Consider the following 18665-nt stretch of genomic DNA (forward strand, 5'->3'; position numbering starts at 1 on the left):
TTGCATCTTAGACACTCTGAATTCACTAAATGTACAACTTTTTCTCCATCAAAATGAACAAATGAGACATGAAATAACATCTACAGATCAAGACGAAGCGAATGGAAGTGGTCCCAGCCTCGGAGCTGTGAACAGCTGTGATCGCAGGAAAATACTGTTACAAAGATTTTTTCAGTATATCTCCGGGACATTTCCCTGGCTTTCCCACCGTCACAATGGACAAACGAGACATGAAATAACATCAACAGATCAAGACGAAGCGAATGGAGGTACCCCCGGAGTCATAATATGTGTAAATCGAGACGAAACATCTCTCTCTCCCCCGCCTGCTTGCGAGGGGGAGGGGCAGTTTACACACACACGCAGCTGCTGCATGCAGCAACACACACACAGGGAGGAGATGGCAGAGAGAACGCACTCCCCTGAAAACTCCCCTTGAATTCCTCCAGACTCAGAAAAATGTAAAAGATCACTTTTTGGAGATCCATAGAAAAAGGGTGAAAATGGAAAAAAGTATTCGAAAATAGTGCCTCTTAAGGCGGGTAGAGTCCCTTGAAAACTCCCCTTGAATTCCTCCAGACTCAGAAAAAGTCAAAGTTGACTTTTTGGAGATCCATAGAAAAAGGGTGAAAATGAAAAAAAATATGCCACAGCATGGATTCGAACACGCGACCAACCGCATCCAGGGGCGAGCATTAACGCAGTGAGCCACTGGACCTGAGTACTCAAACATGCCTACTTTTGCATCTTAGAAACTCTGAATTCACTAAATGTACAACTTTTTCTCCATCAAAATGAACAAATGAGACATTAAATAACATCTACAAATCAAGACGAAGCGAATGGAAGCAGTCCCAGCCTCGTAGCTGTGAACAGCTGTGATCACAGGAAAATGCTGTTACAAAGATTTCTCAGTATATCTCCGGGACATTTCCCTGGCTTTCCCACCGTCACAATGGACAAACGAGACATGAAATAACATCAACAGATCAAGACGAAGCGAATGGAGGTACCCCCGGAGTCATAGCATGTGTAAATCGAGACGAAACATCTCTCTCTCCCCCGCATGCTTGCGAAGGGGAGGGGCAGTTTACACACACACGCAGCTGCTGCATGCAGCAACGCACACACAGGGAGGAGATGGCAGAGAGAACGCACTTCCCTGAAAACTCCCCTTGAATTCCTCCAGACTCAGAAAATGTAAAAGTTCACTTTTTGGAGATCCATAGAAAAAGGGTGAAAATGGAAAAAAGTATTCGAAAATAGTGCCTCTTAAGGCGGGTAGAGTCCCTTGAAAACTCCCCTTGAATTCCTCCAGATTCAGAAAAAGTCAAAGTTGACTTTTTGTAGATCCATAGAAAAAGGGTGAAAATGAAAAAAAGTATAACACAGCATGGATTCGAACACGCGACCAACCGCATCCAGGGGCGAGCGTTAACGCAGTGAGCCACTCAAACATGAGTACTCAAACATGCCTACTTTTGCATCTTAGACACTCTGAATTCACTAAATGTACAGCTTTTTCTCCATCAAAATGAACAAATGAGACATGAAATAACATCTACAGATCAAGACGAAGCGAATGGAAGTGGTCCCAGCCTCGGAGCTGTGAACAGCTGTGATCGCAGGAAAATACTGTTACAAAGATTTTTTCAGTATATCTCCGGGACATTTCCCTGGCTTTCCCACCGTCACAATGGACAAACGAGACATAAAATAACATCAACAGATCAAGACGAAGCGAATGGAGGTACCCCCGGAGTCATAATATGTGTAAATCGAGACGAAACATCTCTCTCTCCCCCGCCTGCTTGCGAGGGGGAGGGGCAGTTTACACACACACGCAGCTGCTGCATGCAGCAACACACACACAGGGAGGAGATGGCAGAGAGAACGCACTCCCCTGAAAACTCCCCTTGAATTCCTCCAGACTCAGAAAAATGTAAAAGATCACTTTTTGGAGATCCATAGAAAAAGGGTGAAAATGGAAAAAAGTATTCGAAAATAGTGCCTCTTAAGGCGGGTAGAGTCCCTTGAAAACTCCCCTTGAATTCCTCCAGACTCAGAAAAAGTCAAAGTTGACTTTTTGGAGATCCATAGAAAAAGGGTGAAAATGAAAAAAAGTATGCCACAGCATGGATTCGAACACGCGACCAACCGCATCCAGGGGCGAGCATTAACGCAGTGAGCCACTGGACCTGAGTACTCAAACATGCCTACTTGTGCATGTTAGAAACTCTGAATTCACTAAATGTACAACTTGTTCTCCATCAAAATGAACAAATGAGACATTAAATAACATCTACAGATCAAGACGAAGCGAATGGAAGCGGTCCCAGCCTCGTAGCTGTGAACAGCTGTGATCGCAGGAAAATGCTGTTACAAAGATTTCTCAGTATATCTCCGGGACATTTCCCTGGCTTTACCACCGTCACAATGGACAAACGAGACATGAAATAACATCAACAGATCAAGACGAAGCGAATGGAAGTACCCCCGGAGTCATAGCATGTGTAAATCGAGACGAAAGATCTCTCTCTCCCCCGCCTGCTTGCGAGGGGGAGGGGCAGTTTACACACACACGCAGCTGCTGCATGCAGCAACGCACATACAGGGAGGAGATGGCAGAGAGAACGCACTCCCCTGAAAACTCCCCTTGAATTCCTCCAGACTCAGAAAATGTAAAAGTTCACTTTTTGGAGATCCATAGAAAAAGGGTGAAAATGATTTTTTTTTTGCCACAGCATGGATTCGAACACGCGACCAACCGCATCCAGGGGCGAGCGTTAACGCAGTGAGCCACTGGACCTGAGTACTCAAACATGCCTGCTTGTGCAGCTTAGACACTCTGAATTCACTAAATGTACAACTTTTTCTCCATCAAAATGAACAAATGAGACATGAAATAACATATACAGATCAAGACGAAGCGAATGGAAGTGGTCCCAGCCTCGTAGCTGTGAACAGCTGTGATCGCAGGAAAATGCTGTTACAAAGATTTATCAGTATATCTCCGGGACTTTTCCCTGGCTTTACCACCGTTACAATGGACAAACGAGACATGAAATAACATCAACAGATCAAGACGAAGCGAATGGAAGTACCCCCGGAGTCATAGCATGTGTAAATCGAGACGAAAGATCTCTCTCTCCCCCGCCTGCTTGCGAGGGGGAGGGGCAGTTTACACACACACGCAGCTGCTGCATGCAGCAACGCACACACAGGGAGGAGATGGCAGAGAGAACGCACTCCCCTGAAAACTCCCCTTGAATTCCTCCAGACTCAGAAAATGTAAAAGTTCACTTTTTGGAGATCCATAGAAAAAGGGTGAAAATGATTTTTTTTTTGCCACAGCATGGATTCGAACACGCGACCAACCGCATCCAGGGGCGAGCGTTAACGCAGTGAGCCACTGGACCTGAGTACTCAAACATGCCTGCTTGTGCAGCTTAGACACTCTGAATTCACTAAATGTACAACTTTTTCTCCATCAAAATGAACAAATGAGACATGAAATAACATCTACAGATCAAGACGAAGCGAATGGAAGCGGTCCCAGCCTCGTAGCTGTGAACAGCTGTGATCGCAGGAAAATGCTGTTATAAAGATTTATCAGTATATCTCCGGGATATTTCCCTGGCTTTACCACCGTCCAAATGGACAAACGAGACATAAAATAACATCAACAGATCAAGACGAAGCGAATGGAAATACCCCCGGAGTCATAGCATATGTAAATCGAGACGAAAGATCTCTCTCTCCCCCGCCTGCTTGCGAGGGGGAGGGGCAATTTACACACACACGCAGCTGCTGCATGCAGCAACGCACACACAGGGAGGAGATGGCAGAGAGAACGCACTCCCCTGAAAACTCCCCTTGAATTCCTCCAGACTCAGAAAATGTAAATGTTCACTTTTTGGAGATCCATAGAAAAAGGGTAAAAATGAAAAAAAGTATGCCACAGCATGGATTCGAACACGCGACCAACCGCATCCAGGGGCGAGCGTTAACGCAGTGAGCCACTGGACCTGAGTACTCAAACATGCCTGCTTGTGCATCTTAGACACTCTGAATTCACTAAATGTACAACTTTTTCTCAATCAAAATGAACAAATGAGACATGAAATAACATCTACAGATCAAGACGAAGCGAATGGAAGCGGTCCCAGCCTCGTAGCTGTGAACAGCTGTGATTGCAGGAAAATGCTGTTACAAAGATTTCTCAGTATATCTCCGGGACTTTTCCCTGGCTTTACCACCGTTACAATGGACAGACGAGACATGAAATAACATCAACAGATCAAGACGAAGCGAATGGAAGTACCCCCGGAGTCATAGCATGTGTAAATCGAGACGAAAGATCTCTCTCTCCCCCGCCTGCTTGCGAGGGGGAGGGGCAATTTACACACACACGCAGCTGCTGCATGCAGCAACGCACACACAGGGAGGAGATGGCAGAGAGAACGCACTCCCCTGAAAACTCCCCTTGAATTCCTCCAGACTCAGAAAATGTAAATGTTCACTTTTTGGAGATCCATAGAAAAAGGGTAAAAATGAAAAAAAGTATGCCACAGCATGGATTCGAACACGCGACCAACCGCATCCAGGGGCGAGCGTTAACGCAGTGAGCCACTGGACCTGAGTACTCAAACATGCCTGCTTGTGCATCTTAGACACTCTGAATTCACTAAATGTACAACTTTTTCTCAATCAAAATGAACAAATGAGACATGAAATAACATCTACAGATCAAGACGAAGCGAATGGAAGCGGTCCCAGCCTCGTAGCTGTGAACAGCTGTGATTGCAGGAAAATGCTGTTACAAAGATTTCTCAGTATATCTCCGGGACTTTTCCCTGGCTTTACCACCGTCACAATGGACAAACGAGACATGAAATAACATCAACAGATCAAGACGAAGCGAATGGAAGTACCCCCGGAGTCATAGCATGTGTAAATCGAGACGAAAGATCTCTCTCTCCCCCGCCTGCTTGCGAGGGGGAGGGGCAGTTTACACACACACGCAGCTGCTGCATGCAGCAACGCACACACAGGGAGGAGATGGCAGAGAGAACGCACTCCCCTGAAAACTCCCCTTGAATTCCTCCAGACTCAGAAAATGTAAAAGTTCACTTCTTGGAGATCCATAGAAAAAGGGTGAACATGAATTTTGTTTTGCCACAGCATGGATTCGAACACGCGACCAACCGCATCCAGGGGCGAGCGTTAACGCAGTGAGCCACTGGACCTGAGTACTCAAACATGCCTGCTTGTGCATCTTAGACACTCTGAATTCACTAAATGTACAACTTTTTCTCAATCAAAATGAACAAATGAGACATGAAATAACATCTACAGATCCAGACGAAGCGAATGGAAGCGGTCCCAGCCTCGTAGCTGTGAACAGCTGTGATTGCAGGAAAATGCTGTTACAAAGATTTCTCAGTATATCTCAGGGACTTTTCCCTGGCTTTACCACCGTCACAATGGACAAACGAGACATGAAATAACATCAACATATCAAGACGAAGCGAATGGAAGTACCCCCGGAGTCAGAGCATGTGTAAATCGAGACGACAGATCTCTCTCTCCCCCGCCTGCTTGCGAGGGGGAGGGGCAGTTTACACACACACGCAGCTGCTGCATGCAGCAACGCACACACAGGGAGGAGATGGCAGAGAGAACGCACTCCCCTGAAAACTCCCCTTGAATTCCTCCAGACTCAGAAAATGTAAAAGTTCACTTTTTGGAGATCCATAGAAAAAGGGTGAACATGAAAAAAAGTATGCCACAGCATGGATTTGAACACGCGACCAAGCGCATCCAGGGGCGAGCGTTAACGCAGTGAGCCACTGGACCTGAGTACTCAAACATGCCTGCTTGTGCAGCTTAGACACTCTGAATTCACTAAATGTACAACTTTTTCTCCATCAAAATGAACAAATGAGACATGAAATAACATCTACAGATCAAGACGAAGCGAATGGAAGCGGTCCCAGCCTCGTAGCTGTGAACAGCTGTGATCGCAGGAAAATGCTGTTATAAAGATTTATCAGTATATCTCCGGGATATTTCCCTGGCTTTACCACCGTCCAAATGGACAAACGAGACATGAAATAACATCAACAGATCAAGACGAAGCGAATGGAAGTACCCCCGGAGTCATAGCATGTGTAAATCGAGACGAAAGATCTCTCTCTCCCCCGCCTGCTTGCGAGGGGGAGGGGCAGTTTACACACACACGCAGCTGCTGCATGCAGCAACGCACACACAGGGAGGAGATCGCAGAGAGAACGCACTCCCCTGAAAACTCCCCTTGAATTCCTCCAGACTCAGAAAATGTAAAAGTTCACTTTTTGGAGATCCATAGAAAAAGGGTGAAAATGATTTTTTTTTTGCCACAGCATGGATTCGAACACGCGACCATCCGCATCAAGGGGAGAGCGTTAACGCAGTGAGCCACTGGACCTGAGTACTCAAACATGCCTACTTGTGCAGCTTAGACACTCTGAATTCACTAAATGTACAACTTTTTCTCAATCAAAATGAACAAATGAGACATGAAATAACATCTACAGATCCAGACGAAGCGAATGGAGGCGGTCCCAGCCTCGTAGCTGTGAACAGCTGTGATCGCAGGAAAATGCTGTTATAAAGATTTCTCAGTATATCTCCGGGACTTTTCCCTGGCTTTACCACCGTCACAATGGACAAACGAGACATGAAATAACATCAACAGATCAAGACGAAGCGAATGGAAGTACCCCCGGAGTCATAGCATGTGTAAATCGAGACGACAGATCTCTCTCTCCCCCGCCTGCTTGCGAGGGGGAGGGGCAGTTTACACACACACGCAGCTGCTGCATTCAGCAACGCACACACAGGGAGGAGATGGCAGAGAGAACGCACTCCCCTGAAAACTGCCCTTGAATTCCTCCAGACTCAGCAAATGTAAAAGTTCACTTTTTGGAGATCCATAGAAAAAGGGTGAAAATGATTTTTTTTTTGCCACAGCATGGATTCGAACACACGACCAAGCGCATCCAGGGGCGAGCGTTAACGCAGTGAGCCACTGGACCTGAGTACTCAAACATGCCTGCTTGTGCAGCTTAGACACTCTGAATTCACTAAATGTACAACTTTTTCTCCATCAAAATGAACAAATGAGACATGAAATAACATCTACAGATCAAGACGAAGCGAATGGAAGCGGTCCCAGCCTCGTAGCTGTGAACAGCTGTGATCGCAGGAAAATGCTGTTATAAAGATTTATCAGTATATCTCCGGGATATTTCCCTGGCTTTACCACCGTCCAAATGGACAAACGAGACATGAAATAACATCAACAGATCAAGACGAAGCGAATGGAAGTACCCCCGGAGTCATAGCATGTGTAAATTGAGACGAAAGATCTCTCTCTCCCCCGCCTGCTTGCGAGGGGGAGGGGCAGTTTACACACACACGCAGCTGCTGCATGCAGCAACGCACACACAGGGAGGAGATGGCAGAGAGAACTTACTCCCCTGAAAACTCCCCTTGAATTCCTCCAGACTCAGAAAATGTAAAAGTTCACTTTTTGGAGATCCATAGAAAAAGGGTGAAAATGAAAAAAAGTATGCCACAGCATGGATTCGAACACGAGACCAACCGCATCCAGGGGCGAGCGTTAACGCAGTGAGCCACTGGACCTGAGTACTCAAACATGCCTGCTTGTGCATCTTAGACACTCTGAATTCACTAAATGTACAACTTTTTCTCCATCAAAATGAACAAATTATACATGAAATAACATCTACAGATCAAGACGAAGCGAATGGAAGCGGTCCCAGCCTCGTAGCTGTGAACAGCTGTGATCGCAGGAAAATGCTGTTATAAAGATTTATCAGTATATCTCCGGGATATTTCCCTGGCTTTACCACCGTCCAAATGGACAAACGAGACATGAAATAACATCAACAGATCAAGACGAAGCGAATGGAAGTACCCCCGGAGTCATAGCATGTGTAAATCGAGACGAAAGATCTCTCTCTCCCCCGCCTGCTTGCGAGGGGGAGGGGCAGTTTACACACACACGCAGCTGCTGCATGCAGCAACGCACACACAGGGAGGAGATGGCAGAGAGAACGCACTCCCCTGAAAACTCCCCTTGAATTCCTCCAGACTCAGAAAATGCAAAAGTTCACTTTTTGGAGATCCATAGAAAAAGGGTGAAAATGAATTTTTGTTTGCCACAGCATGGATTCGAACACGCGACCAACCGCATCCAGGGGCGAGCGTTAACGCAGTGAGCCACTGGACCTGAGTACTCAAACATGCCTGCTTGTGCAGCTTAGACACTCTGAATTCACTAAATGTACAACTTTTTCTCCATCAAAATGAACAAATGAGACATGAAATAACATCTACAGATCAAGACGAAGCGAATGGAAGTGGTCCCAGCCTCGTAGCTGTGAACAGCTGTGATCGCAGGAAAATTCTGTTTCAAAGATTTCTCAGTAGCCTATATCTCCGGGACATTTCCCTGACTTTACCACCGTCACAATGGACAAACGAGACATGAAATAACATCAACAGATCAAGACGAAGCGAATGGAAGTACCCCCGGAGTCATAGCATGTGTAAATCGAGACGAAAGATCTCTCTCTCCCCCGCCTGCTTGTGAGGGGGAGGGGCAGTTTACACACACACGCAGCTGCTGCATGCAGCAACGCACACACAGGGAGGAGATGGCAGAGAGAACGCACTCCCCTGAAAACTCCCCTTGAATTCCTCCAGACTCAGAAAATGTAAAAGTTCACTTTTTGGAGATCCATAGAAAAAGGGTGAAAATGATTTTTTTTTTTGCCACAGCATGGATTCGAACACGCGACCAACCGCATCCAGGGGCGAGCGTTAACGCAGTGAGCCACTGGACCTGAGTACTCAAACATGCCTGCTTGTGCAGCTTAGACACTCTGAATTCACTAAATGTACAACTTTTTCTCCATCAAAATGAACAAATGAGACATGAAATAACATCTACAGATCAAGACGAAGCGAATGGAAGCGGTCCCAGCCTCGTAGCTGTGAACAGCTGTGATCGCAGGAAAATGCTGTTACAAAGATTTATCAGTATATCTCCGGGATATTTCCCTGGCTTTACCACCGTCACAATGGACAAACGAGACATGAAATAACATAAACAGATCAAGACGAAGCGAATGGAAGTACCCCCGGAGTCATAGCATGTGTAAATCGAGACGAAAGATCTCTCTCTCCCCCGCCTGCTTGCGAGGGGGAGGGGCAGTTTACACACACACGCAGCTGCTGCATGCAGCAACGCACACACAGGGAGGAGATGGCAGAGAGAACGCACTCCCCTGAAAACTCCCCTTGAATTCCTCCAGACTCAGAAAATGTAAAAGTTCACTTTTTGGAGATCCATAGAAAAAGGGTAAAAATGAAAAAAAGTATGCCACAGCATGGATTCGAACACGCGACCAACCGCATCCAGGGGCGAGCGTTAACGCAGTGAGCCACTGGACCTGAGTACTCAAACATGCCTGCTTGTGCAGCTTAGACACTCTGAATTCACTAAATGTACAACTTTTTCTCCATCAAAATGAACAAATGAGACATGAAATAACATCTACAGATCAAGACGAAGCGAATGGAAGCGGTCCCAGCCTCGTAGCTGTGAACAGCTGTGATCGCAGGAAAATGCTGTTATAAAGATTTATCAGTATATCTCCGGGATATTTCCCTGGCTTTACCACCGTCCAAATGGACAAACGAGACATAAAATAACATCAACAGATCAAGACGAAGCGAATGGAAATACCCCCGGAGTCATAGCATATGTAAATCGAGACGAAAGATCTCTCTCTCCCCCGCCTGCTTGCGAGGGGGAGGGGCAGTTTACACACACACGCAGCTGCTGCATGCAGCAACGCACACACAGGAAGGAGATGGCAGAGAGAACGCACTCCCCTGAAAACTCCCCTTGAATTCCTCCAGACTCAGAAAATGTAAAAGTTCACTTTTTGGAGATCCATAGAAAAAGGGTAAAAATGAAAAAAAGTATGCCACAGCATGGATTCGAACACGCGACCAACCGCATCCAGGGGCGAGCGTTAACGCAGTGAGCCACTGGACCTGAGTACTCAAACATGCCTGCTTGTGCATCTTAGACACTCTGAATTCACTAAATGTACAACTTTTTCTCAATCAAAATGAACAAATGAGACATGAAATAACATCTACAGATCCAGACGAAGCGAATGGAAGCGGTCCCAGCCTCGTAGCTGTGAACAGCTGTGATTGCAGGAAAATGCTGTTACAAAGATTTCTCAGTATATCTCAGGGACTTTTCCCTGGCTTTACCACCGTCACAATGGACAAACGAGACATGAAATAACATCAACAGATCAAGACGAAGCGAATGGAAGTACCCCCGGAGTCAGAGCATGTGTAAATCGAGACGACAGATCTCTCTCTCCCCCGCCTGCTTGCGAGGGGGAGGGGCAGTTTACACACACACGCAGCTGCTGCATGCAGCAACGCACACACAGGGAGGAGATGGCAGAGAGAACGCACTCCCCTGAAAACTCCCCTTGAATTCCTCCAGACTCAGAAAATGTAAAAGTTCACTTTTTGGAGATCCATAGAAAAAGGGTGAACATGAAAAAAAGTATGCCACAGCATGGATTTGAACACGCGACCAAGCGCATCCAGGGGCGAGCGTTAACGCAGTGAGCCACTGGACCTGAGTACTCAAACATGCCTGCTTGTGCAGCTTAGACACTCTGAATTCACTAAATGTACAACTTTTTCTCCATCAAAATGAACAAATGAGACATGAAATAACATCTACAGATCAAGACGAAGCGAATGGAAGCGGTCCCAGCCTCGTAGCTGTGAACAGCTGTGATCGCAGGAAAATGCTGTTATAAAGATTTATCAGTATATCTCCGGGATATTTCCCTGGCTTTACCACCGTCCAAATGGACAAACGAGACATGAAATAACATCAACAGATCAAGACGAAGCGAATGGAAGTACCCCCGGAGTCATAGCATGTGTAAATCGAGACGAAAGATCTCTCTCTCCCCCGCCTGCTTGCGAGGGGGAGGGGCAGTTTACACACACACGCAGCTGCTGCATGCAGCAACGCACACACAGGGAGGAGATGGCAGAGAGAACGCACTCCCCTGAAAACTCCCCTTGAATTCCTCCAGACTCAGAAAATGTAAAAGTTCACTTTTTGGAGATCCATAGAAAAAGGGTGAAAATGATTTTTTTTTTGCCACAGCATGGATTCGAACACGCGACCATCCGCATCAAGGGGAGAGCGTTAACGCAGTGAGCCACTGGACCTGAGTACTCAAACATGCCTACTTGTGCAGCTTAGACACTCTGAATTCACTAAATGTACAACTTTTTCTCAATCAAAATGAACAAATGAGACATGAAATAACATCTACAGATCCAGACGAAGCGAATGGAGGCGGTCCCAGCCTCGTAGCTGTGAACAGCTGTGATTGCAGGAAAATGCTGTTACAAAGATTTCTCAGTATATCTCCGGGACTTTTCCCTGGCTTTACCACCGTCACAATGAACAAATGAGACATGAAATAACATCAACAGATCAAGACGAAGCGAATGGAAGTACCCCCGGAGTCATAGCATGTGTAAATCGAGACGACAGATCTCTCTCTCCCCCGCCTGCTTGCGAGGGGGAGGGGCAGTTTACACACACACGCAGCTGATGCATGCAGCAACGCACACACAGGGAGGAGATGGCAGAGAGAACGCACTCCCCTGAAAACTGCCCTTGAATTCCTCCAGACTCAGCAAATGTAAAAGTTCACTTTTTGGAGATCCATAGAAAAAGGGTGAAAATGATTTTTTTTTTGCCACAGCATGGATTCGAACACGCGACCAAGCGCATCCAGGGGCGAGCGTTAACGCAGTGAGCCACTGGACCTGAGTACTCAAACATGCCTGCTTGTGCAGCTTAGACACTCTGAATTCACTAAATGTACAACTTTTTTTCCATCAAAATGAACAAACGAGACATGAAATAACATCAACAGATCAAGACGAAGCGAATGGAAGTACCCCCGGAGTCATAGCATGTGTAAATCGAGACGAAAGATCTCTCTCTCCCCCGCCTGCTTGCGAGGGGGAGGGGCAGTTTACACACACACGCAGCTGCTGCATGCAGCAACGCACACACAGGGAGGAGATGGCAGAGAGAACGCACTCCCCTGAAAACTCCCCTTGAATTCCTCCAGACTCAGAAAATGTAAAAGTTCACTTTTTGGAGATCAATAGAAAAAGGGTGAAAATGATTTTTTTTTTGCCACAGCATGGATTCGAACACGCGACCATCCGCATCAAGGGGCGAGCGTTAACGCAGTGAGCCACTGGACCTGAGTACTCAAACATGCCTACTTGTGCAGCTTAGAAACTCTGAATTCACTAAATGTACAACTTTTTTTCCATCAAAATGAACAAATGAGACATGAAATAACATCTACAGATCAAGACGAAGCGAATGGAAGCGGTCCCAGCCTCGTAGCTGTGAACAGTTGTGATCGCAGGAAAATGCTGTTCCAAAGATTTCTCAGTATATCTCCGGGACTTTTCCCTGGCTTTACCACCGTCACAATGGACAAACGAGACATGAAATAACATAAACAGATCAAGACGAAGCGAATGGAAGTACCCCCGGAGTCATAGCATGTGTAAATCGAGACGAAAGATCTCTCTCTCCCCCGCCTGCTTGCGAGGGGGAGGGGCAGTTTACACACACACACAGCTGCTGCATTCAGCAACGCACACACAGGGAGGAGATGGCAGAGAGAACGCACTCCCCTGAAAACTCCCCTTGAATTCCTCCAGACTCAGAAAATGTAAAAGTTCACTTTTTGGAGATCCATAGAAAAAGGGTGAACATGAATTTTGTTTTGCCACAGCATGGATTCGAACAAGCGACCAACCGCATCCAGGGGCGAGCGTTAACGCAGTGAGCCACTGGACCTGAGTACTCAAACATGCCTGCTTGTGCAGCTTAGACACTCTGAATTCACTAAATGTACAACTTTTTCTCCATCAAAATGAACAAATGAGACATGAAATAACATCTACAGATCAAGACGAAGCGAATGGAAGCGGTCCCAGCCTAGTAGCTGTGAACAGCTGTGATCGCAGGAAAATGCTGTTCCAAAGATTTCTCAGTATATCTCCGGGACTTTTCCATGGCTTTACCACCGTCACAATGGACAAACGAGACATGAAATAACATCAACAGATCAAGACGAAGCGAATGGAAGTACCCCCGGAGTCATAGCATGTGTAAATCGAGACGAAAGATCTCTCTCTCCCCCGCCTGCTTGCGAGGGGGAGGGGCAGTTTACACACACACACAGCTGCTGCATTCAGCAACGCACACACAGGGAGGAGATGGCAGAGAGAACGCACTCCCCTGAAAACTCCCCTTGAATTCCTCCAGACTCAGAAAATGTAAAAGTTCACTTTTTGGAGATCCATATAAAAAGGGTGAAAATGAAAAAAAGTATGCCACAGCATGGATTTGAACACGCGACCAACCGCATCCAGGGGCGAGCGTTAACGCAGTGAGCCACTGGACCTGAGTACTCAAACATGCCTGCTTGTGCAGCTTAGACACTCTGAATTCACTAAATGTACAACTTTTTCTCCATCAAAATGAACAAATGAGACATGAAATAACATCTACAGATCAAGACGAAGCGAATGGAAGCGGTCCCAGCCTCGTAGCTTTGAACAGCTGTGATCGCAGGACAATGCTGTTATAAAGATTTATCAGTATATCTCCGGGATATTTCCCTGGCTTTACCACCGTCCAAATGGACAAACGAGACATGAAATAACATCAACAGATCAAGACGAAGCGAATGGAAGTACCCCCGGAGTCATAGCATGTGTAAATCGAGACGAAAGATCTCTCTCTCCCCCGCCTGCTTGCGAGGGGGAGGGGCAGTTTACACACACACGCAGCTGCTGCATGCAGCAACGCACACACAGGGAGGAGATGGCAGAGAGAACGCACTCCCCTGAAAACTCCCCTTGAATTCCTCCAGACTCAGAAAATGTAAAAGTTCACTTCTTGGAGATCCATAGAAAAAGGGTGAACATGAATTTTGTTTTGCCACAGCATGGATTCGAACACGCGACCAACCGCATCCAGGGGCGAGCGTTAACGCAGTGAGCCACTGGACCTGAGTACTCAAACATGCCTGCTTGTGCATCTTAGACACTCTGAATTCACTAAATGTACAACTTTTTCTCAATCAAAATGAACAAATGAGACATGAAATAACATCTACAGATCCAGACGAAGCGAATGGAAGCGGTCCCAGCCTCGTAGCTGTGAACAGCTGTGATTGCAGGAAAATGCTGTTACAAAGATTTCTCAGTATATCTCAGGGACTTTTCCCTGGCTTTACCACCGTCACAATGGACAAACGAGACATGAAATAACATCAACAGATCAAGACGAAGCTAATGGAAGTACCCCCGGAGTCAGAGCATGTGTAAATCGAGACGACAGATCTCTCTCTCCCCCGCCTGCTTGCGAGGGGGAGGGGCAGTTTACACACACACGCAGCTGCTGCATGCAGCAACGCACACACAGGGAGGAGATGGCAGAGAGAACGCACTCCCCTGAAAACTCCCCTTGAATTCCTCCAGACTCAGAAAATGTAAAAGTTCACTTTTTGGAGATCCATAGAAAAAGGGTGAACATGAAAAAAAGTATGCCACAGCATGGATTTGAACACGCAACCAAGCGCATCCAGGGGCGAGCGTTAACGCAGTGAGCCACTGGACCTGAGTAGGGGAGACCCGGTACAGTTGAAACACGGGTTGGTTGTAACACCCTCAATATCTCCAATCATAAACAAGCTAGAGTGATGACACTCACTCTGCACATGCGCAGTTAGATGGTAAGATCGCCGAAATAAAAAGGAGCCACGTTTGAATATCTCACGTAACTTATCAGCAAAAGTGTGTTTCTGAGGTCAAATATTAACTAAAATGATATGAGGTATTTTTTGGATACTGTCTTGAGTTCAAAATGTCTAGGAATCCAAACTAGTATTATTAGAATAACTGTTTTGTAAGCTACAAATATAGCTAGCTAAATATGGGTCAAGCCAGCAATCAGGCAGGTTCACAGGGGGTGAAGCAAGACTGGTGGTTCTGGGACGGTTGTAACGGGACGGTTGTAACATGGCACATTTACAATGATGGCTCATTTGCTTGAATGATCAATTGTTCATTCAAGCATTGATTGGTGTGCATTGTCCCTGTAAAAATAAACAGAATTAAATACTGTACAGTAGGCATAAAGTGTGTGTGTGTGTTTACAGTATGCCAAGTATCAGACAGAGGAAGACCGACAGGGGAGTGCCACTTGCTCTGCTGCAGGTGGCCTCAGGTGAAGTTCAGGATGGCAAATCATTCAGGGAAGTGGCAAAGTCCCTGGATATATGCCATGTCACCCTGTACCGGTTCCATAAGAAGAGGCTGAGGTTGGAGAGTCAGGGATCACACACACCCCCAAGAGTAGGCTACTGGACTCCAAAGAAGGTGTTCTCAACAGAGCAGGAGATGCTATTGAGAGACTACCTGATGGAGGCAGCTGATCTATATTATGGTCTCAGCTCAAAGGAGGTAGGTCATAATTAAGGTAGAATAGGCTATCTATAGGCTACTGAACAAAAGAAAAGTAAGTGATCAAATATATTGAGGCCTATAGTGAACAGACAAGTGAAATATTTTCCAATGTATATTCATTTTAGGTGCGGAAGTTTGCCTATGAATTGGCAAAGAACTACAACTGCAACTTCCCTCAAACCTGGGCAGAGAAAGAGATGGCCGGAGCTGACTGGCTCACATCGTTTTTGAAGCGGCACCCTACCCTCTCCATACGCAGACCTCAGGCTACCAGTCTCTCACGGGCTACAAGCTTCAACCGAACAAATGTGAAAAAGTTTTTTGACAACCTGTCTGCAGTCCTGACGAAGCATGAGTTTGTCACACAGGAAATTTGGAATATGGACGAAACCGGAGTCACAACTGTCCAAAACCCTGGGAAGATTGTTGCCAGAAAAGGGACGAAACAAGTCGGCAGTGTGACATCTGCAGAGCGGGACACTCTCGTCACACTTGCATGTGCTGTAAATGCATTGGGGAATTCCATCCCCCCAATGATGATATTCCCCCGGAAGAAGTTTCATCTCTTCTTCACCAGCAATGGCCCTCCTGGCTGTATTGGCAGAGCAAATGGGTCTGGGTGGATGCAAGAGGAAGACTTTTTGGTCTTCCTCAAGCACTTCCAGAGCCATACCAAGAGCTCACAGGAGTCAAAGGTGCTGCTGATTCTGGACAATCACTCCTCCCACCTTTCTGTGGAGGGGATTAATTTTTGCAGGAGCCATGGGATCATCCTCCTCTCTTTTCCTCCCCACTGTTCTCACAAACTACAGCCCTTAGATCGCACTGTATATGGGCCACTGAAGAGGCACATCAACAGCCGCTGTGACAATTGGATGAAGACTCATCCAGGAACCACAATGACCATTTACGATCTGCCGGGCATTGTGAAAAGTGCCCTTCCTCTGGCTGCAACGCCATCAAATATCCAGGCAGGGTTCGCGTGCACTGGAATTTGGCCTTTTAATAGAGACATTTTCAATGATATCGACTTTGCTCCATCCCAAGTCACAGACCGCCCACCACCAGAACCTTCTACCAGTGCAGCTCCAACACCAACTGTGGCATCCTCTCCTCCACTCGCAGCCTCCTCTCTTACACTCGCAGCCTCCTCTCCTCCACTCGCAGCCTCCTCTCCTCCACTCACAGCCTCCTCTCCTCTACTCGCAGCCTCATCCCCTGTCAGGCCATGTGTGGAGCCTGGGACATCATCCTCTGCAACGCCTTTCTCACCCTTGTCCATCCGTCCACATCCAAAAGCTGGACCAAGGAAGCAGACCACAAAGGGGAGAAAAAGAAGAGAAACCGCTGTCCTCACAGACACTCCGATGAAAGATCAACTCGAGGCTGAGAAAAAAAGATCTAACGCAAAGAAGTCTAAAGCGAAGACAAAAATCAATTTCGGCCAAAAAACCATACCCAACAAGAAGCAGAAGATGCAGGCCTCATCTGATGAAGATGAGGCCCAATACTGCATTGTGTGCCTGGAGAGCTACTCCAGGTCCAAGGAGATGTGGCTGCAGTGTTGCTCCTGTAAAGCCTGGGCACACAAGGACTGCACAGATGGAAGTGCCTTTTACACCTGCCACAACTGTGAATCTGATTAATTCTGGTGTTCTGTTTTAAGTTCTGTTCAAGTTCTGTTCATTTTTCATTGTTTGTTGGAGGATGTGTGAAATCCCATTAAAATCTTGTTGCCTTAGAATTTGACAGCTTTCCCTATTTTTTTGTCATATAGTGTGAAAAAGGGTAACCGTTATTAAGATGTTACAACTGTGCCTGCATGGGTTACAACTGTCCCTGTACACAAGGACGGTTGTAACAGTTGAGTTTTTTTTTTAAAATACATTTTCCAACCTGTACTTATTCCATAAAAACATCTTAAAGACATTGTTTCAGTAGCTGACATATTGATAATGCATAATATAGCAAAATGGCTATCCAATTGTAAATGGTTTTTTACTTATTGGGGAAAAGCCCCAAAAGTGTTGCAACTATCCCTGGTCTCCCCTACTCAAACATGCCTGCTTGTGCAGCTTAGACACTCTGAATTCACTAAATGTACAACTTTTTCTCCATCAAAATGAACAAATGAGACATGAAATAACATCTACAGATCAAGACGAAGCGAATGGAAGCGGTCCCAGCCTCGTAGCTGTGAACAGCTGTGATCGCAGGAAAATGCTGTTATAAAGATTTATCAGTATATCTCCGGGATATTTCCCTGGCTTTACCACCGTCCAAATGGACAAACGAGACATGAAATAACATCAACAGATCAAGACGAAGCGAATGGAAGTACCCCCGGAGTCATAGCATGTGTAAATCGAGACGACAGATCTCTCTCTCCCCCGCCTGCTTGCGAGGGGGAGGGGCAGTTTACACACACACGCAGCTGCTGCATGCAGCAACGCACACACAGGGAGGAGATGGCAGAGAGAACGCACTCCCCTGAAAACTTCCCTTGAATTCCTCAAGACTCAGAAAATGTAAAAGTTCACTTTTTGGAGATCCATAGAAAAAGGGTGAAAATGAAAAAAAGCATGCCACAGCATGGATTCGAACACGCGACCAACCGCATCCAGGGGCGAGCGTTAACGCAGTGAGCCACTGGACCTGAGTACTCAAACATGCCTGCTTGTGCAGCTTAGACACTCTGAATTCACTAAATGTACAACTTTTTCTCCATCAAAATGAACAAATGAGACATGAAATAACATCTACAGATCAAGACGAAGCGAATGGAAGCGGTCCCAGCCTCGTAGCTGTGAACAGCTGTGATCGCAGGAAAATGCTGTTATAAAGATTTCTCAGTATATCTCCGGGATATTTCCCTGGCTTTACCACCGTCCAAATGGACAAACGAGACATGAAATAACATCAACAGATCAAAACGAAGCGAATGGAAGTACCCCCGGAGTCAT

The 18665-nt window shown here is 46.3% G+C and overlaps 1 protein-coding gene across 1 annotated transcript; it reads left to right on the forward strand.

The window, feature by feature from the left end:
• The first annotated feature begins 15029 nt into the window (after nt 1-15029).
• Nucleotides 15030-17446, forward strand: LOC307027447 (uncharacterized protein). Its single transcript, XM_079695696.1, has 2 exons — nt 15030-15699; nt 15828-17446. Exons 1-2 carry the CDS (start codon nt 15397-15399, stop codon nt 17346-17348), a joined length of 1824 nt encoding a protein of 607 aa, XP_079551822.1. The 5' UTR covers nt 15030-15396; the 3' UTR covers nt 17349-17446.
• The last annotated feature ends 1219 nt before the right edge of the window (nt 17447-18665 follow it).

The sequence above is a fragment of the Notothenia rossii genome, assembly GCF_949606895.1.
Source record: "Notothenia rossii genome assembly, contig: scaffold_37, whole genome shotgun sequence".
Taxonomy (NCBI): Eukaryota; Metazoa; Chordata; class Actinopteri; order Perciformes; family Nototheniidae; genus Notothenia; species Notothenia rossii.

Excerpts from the sequence above, each read along its gene's own strand:
- LOC307027447 (XM_079695696.1), top strand. The coding sequence starts at position 15,397 with ATGCCAAGTATCAGACAGAGGAAGACCGACAGGGGAGTGCCACTTGCT. Across the intron at positions 15,700-15,827 it reads ATGGTCTCAGCTCAAAGGAG|GTGCGGAAGTTTGCCTATGA; the intron begins GTAGGTCATAAT and ends TATTCATTTTAG.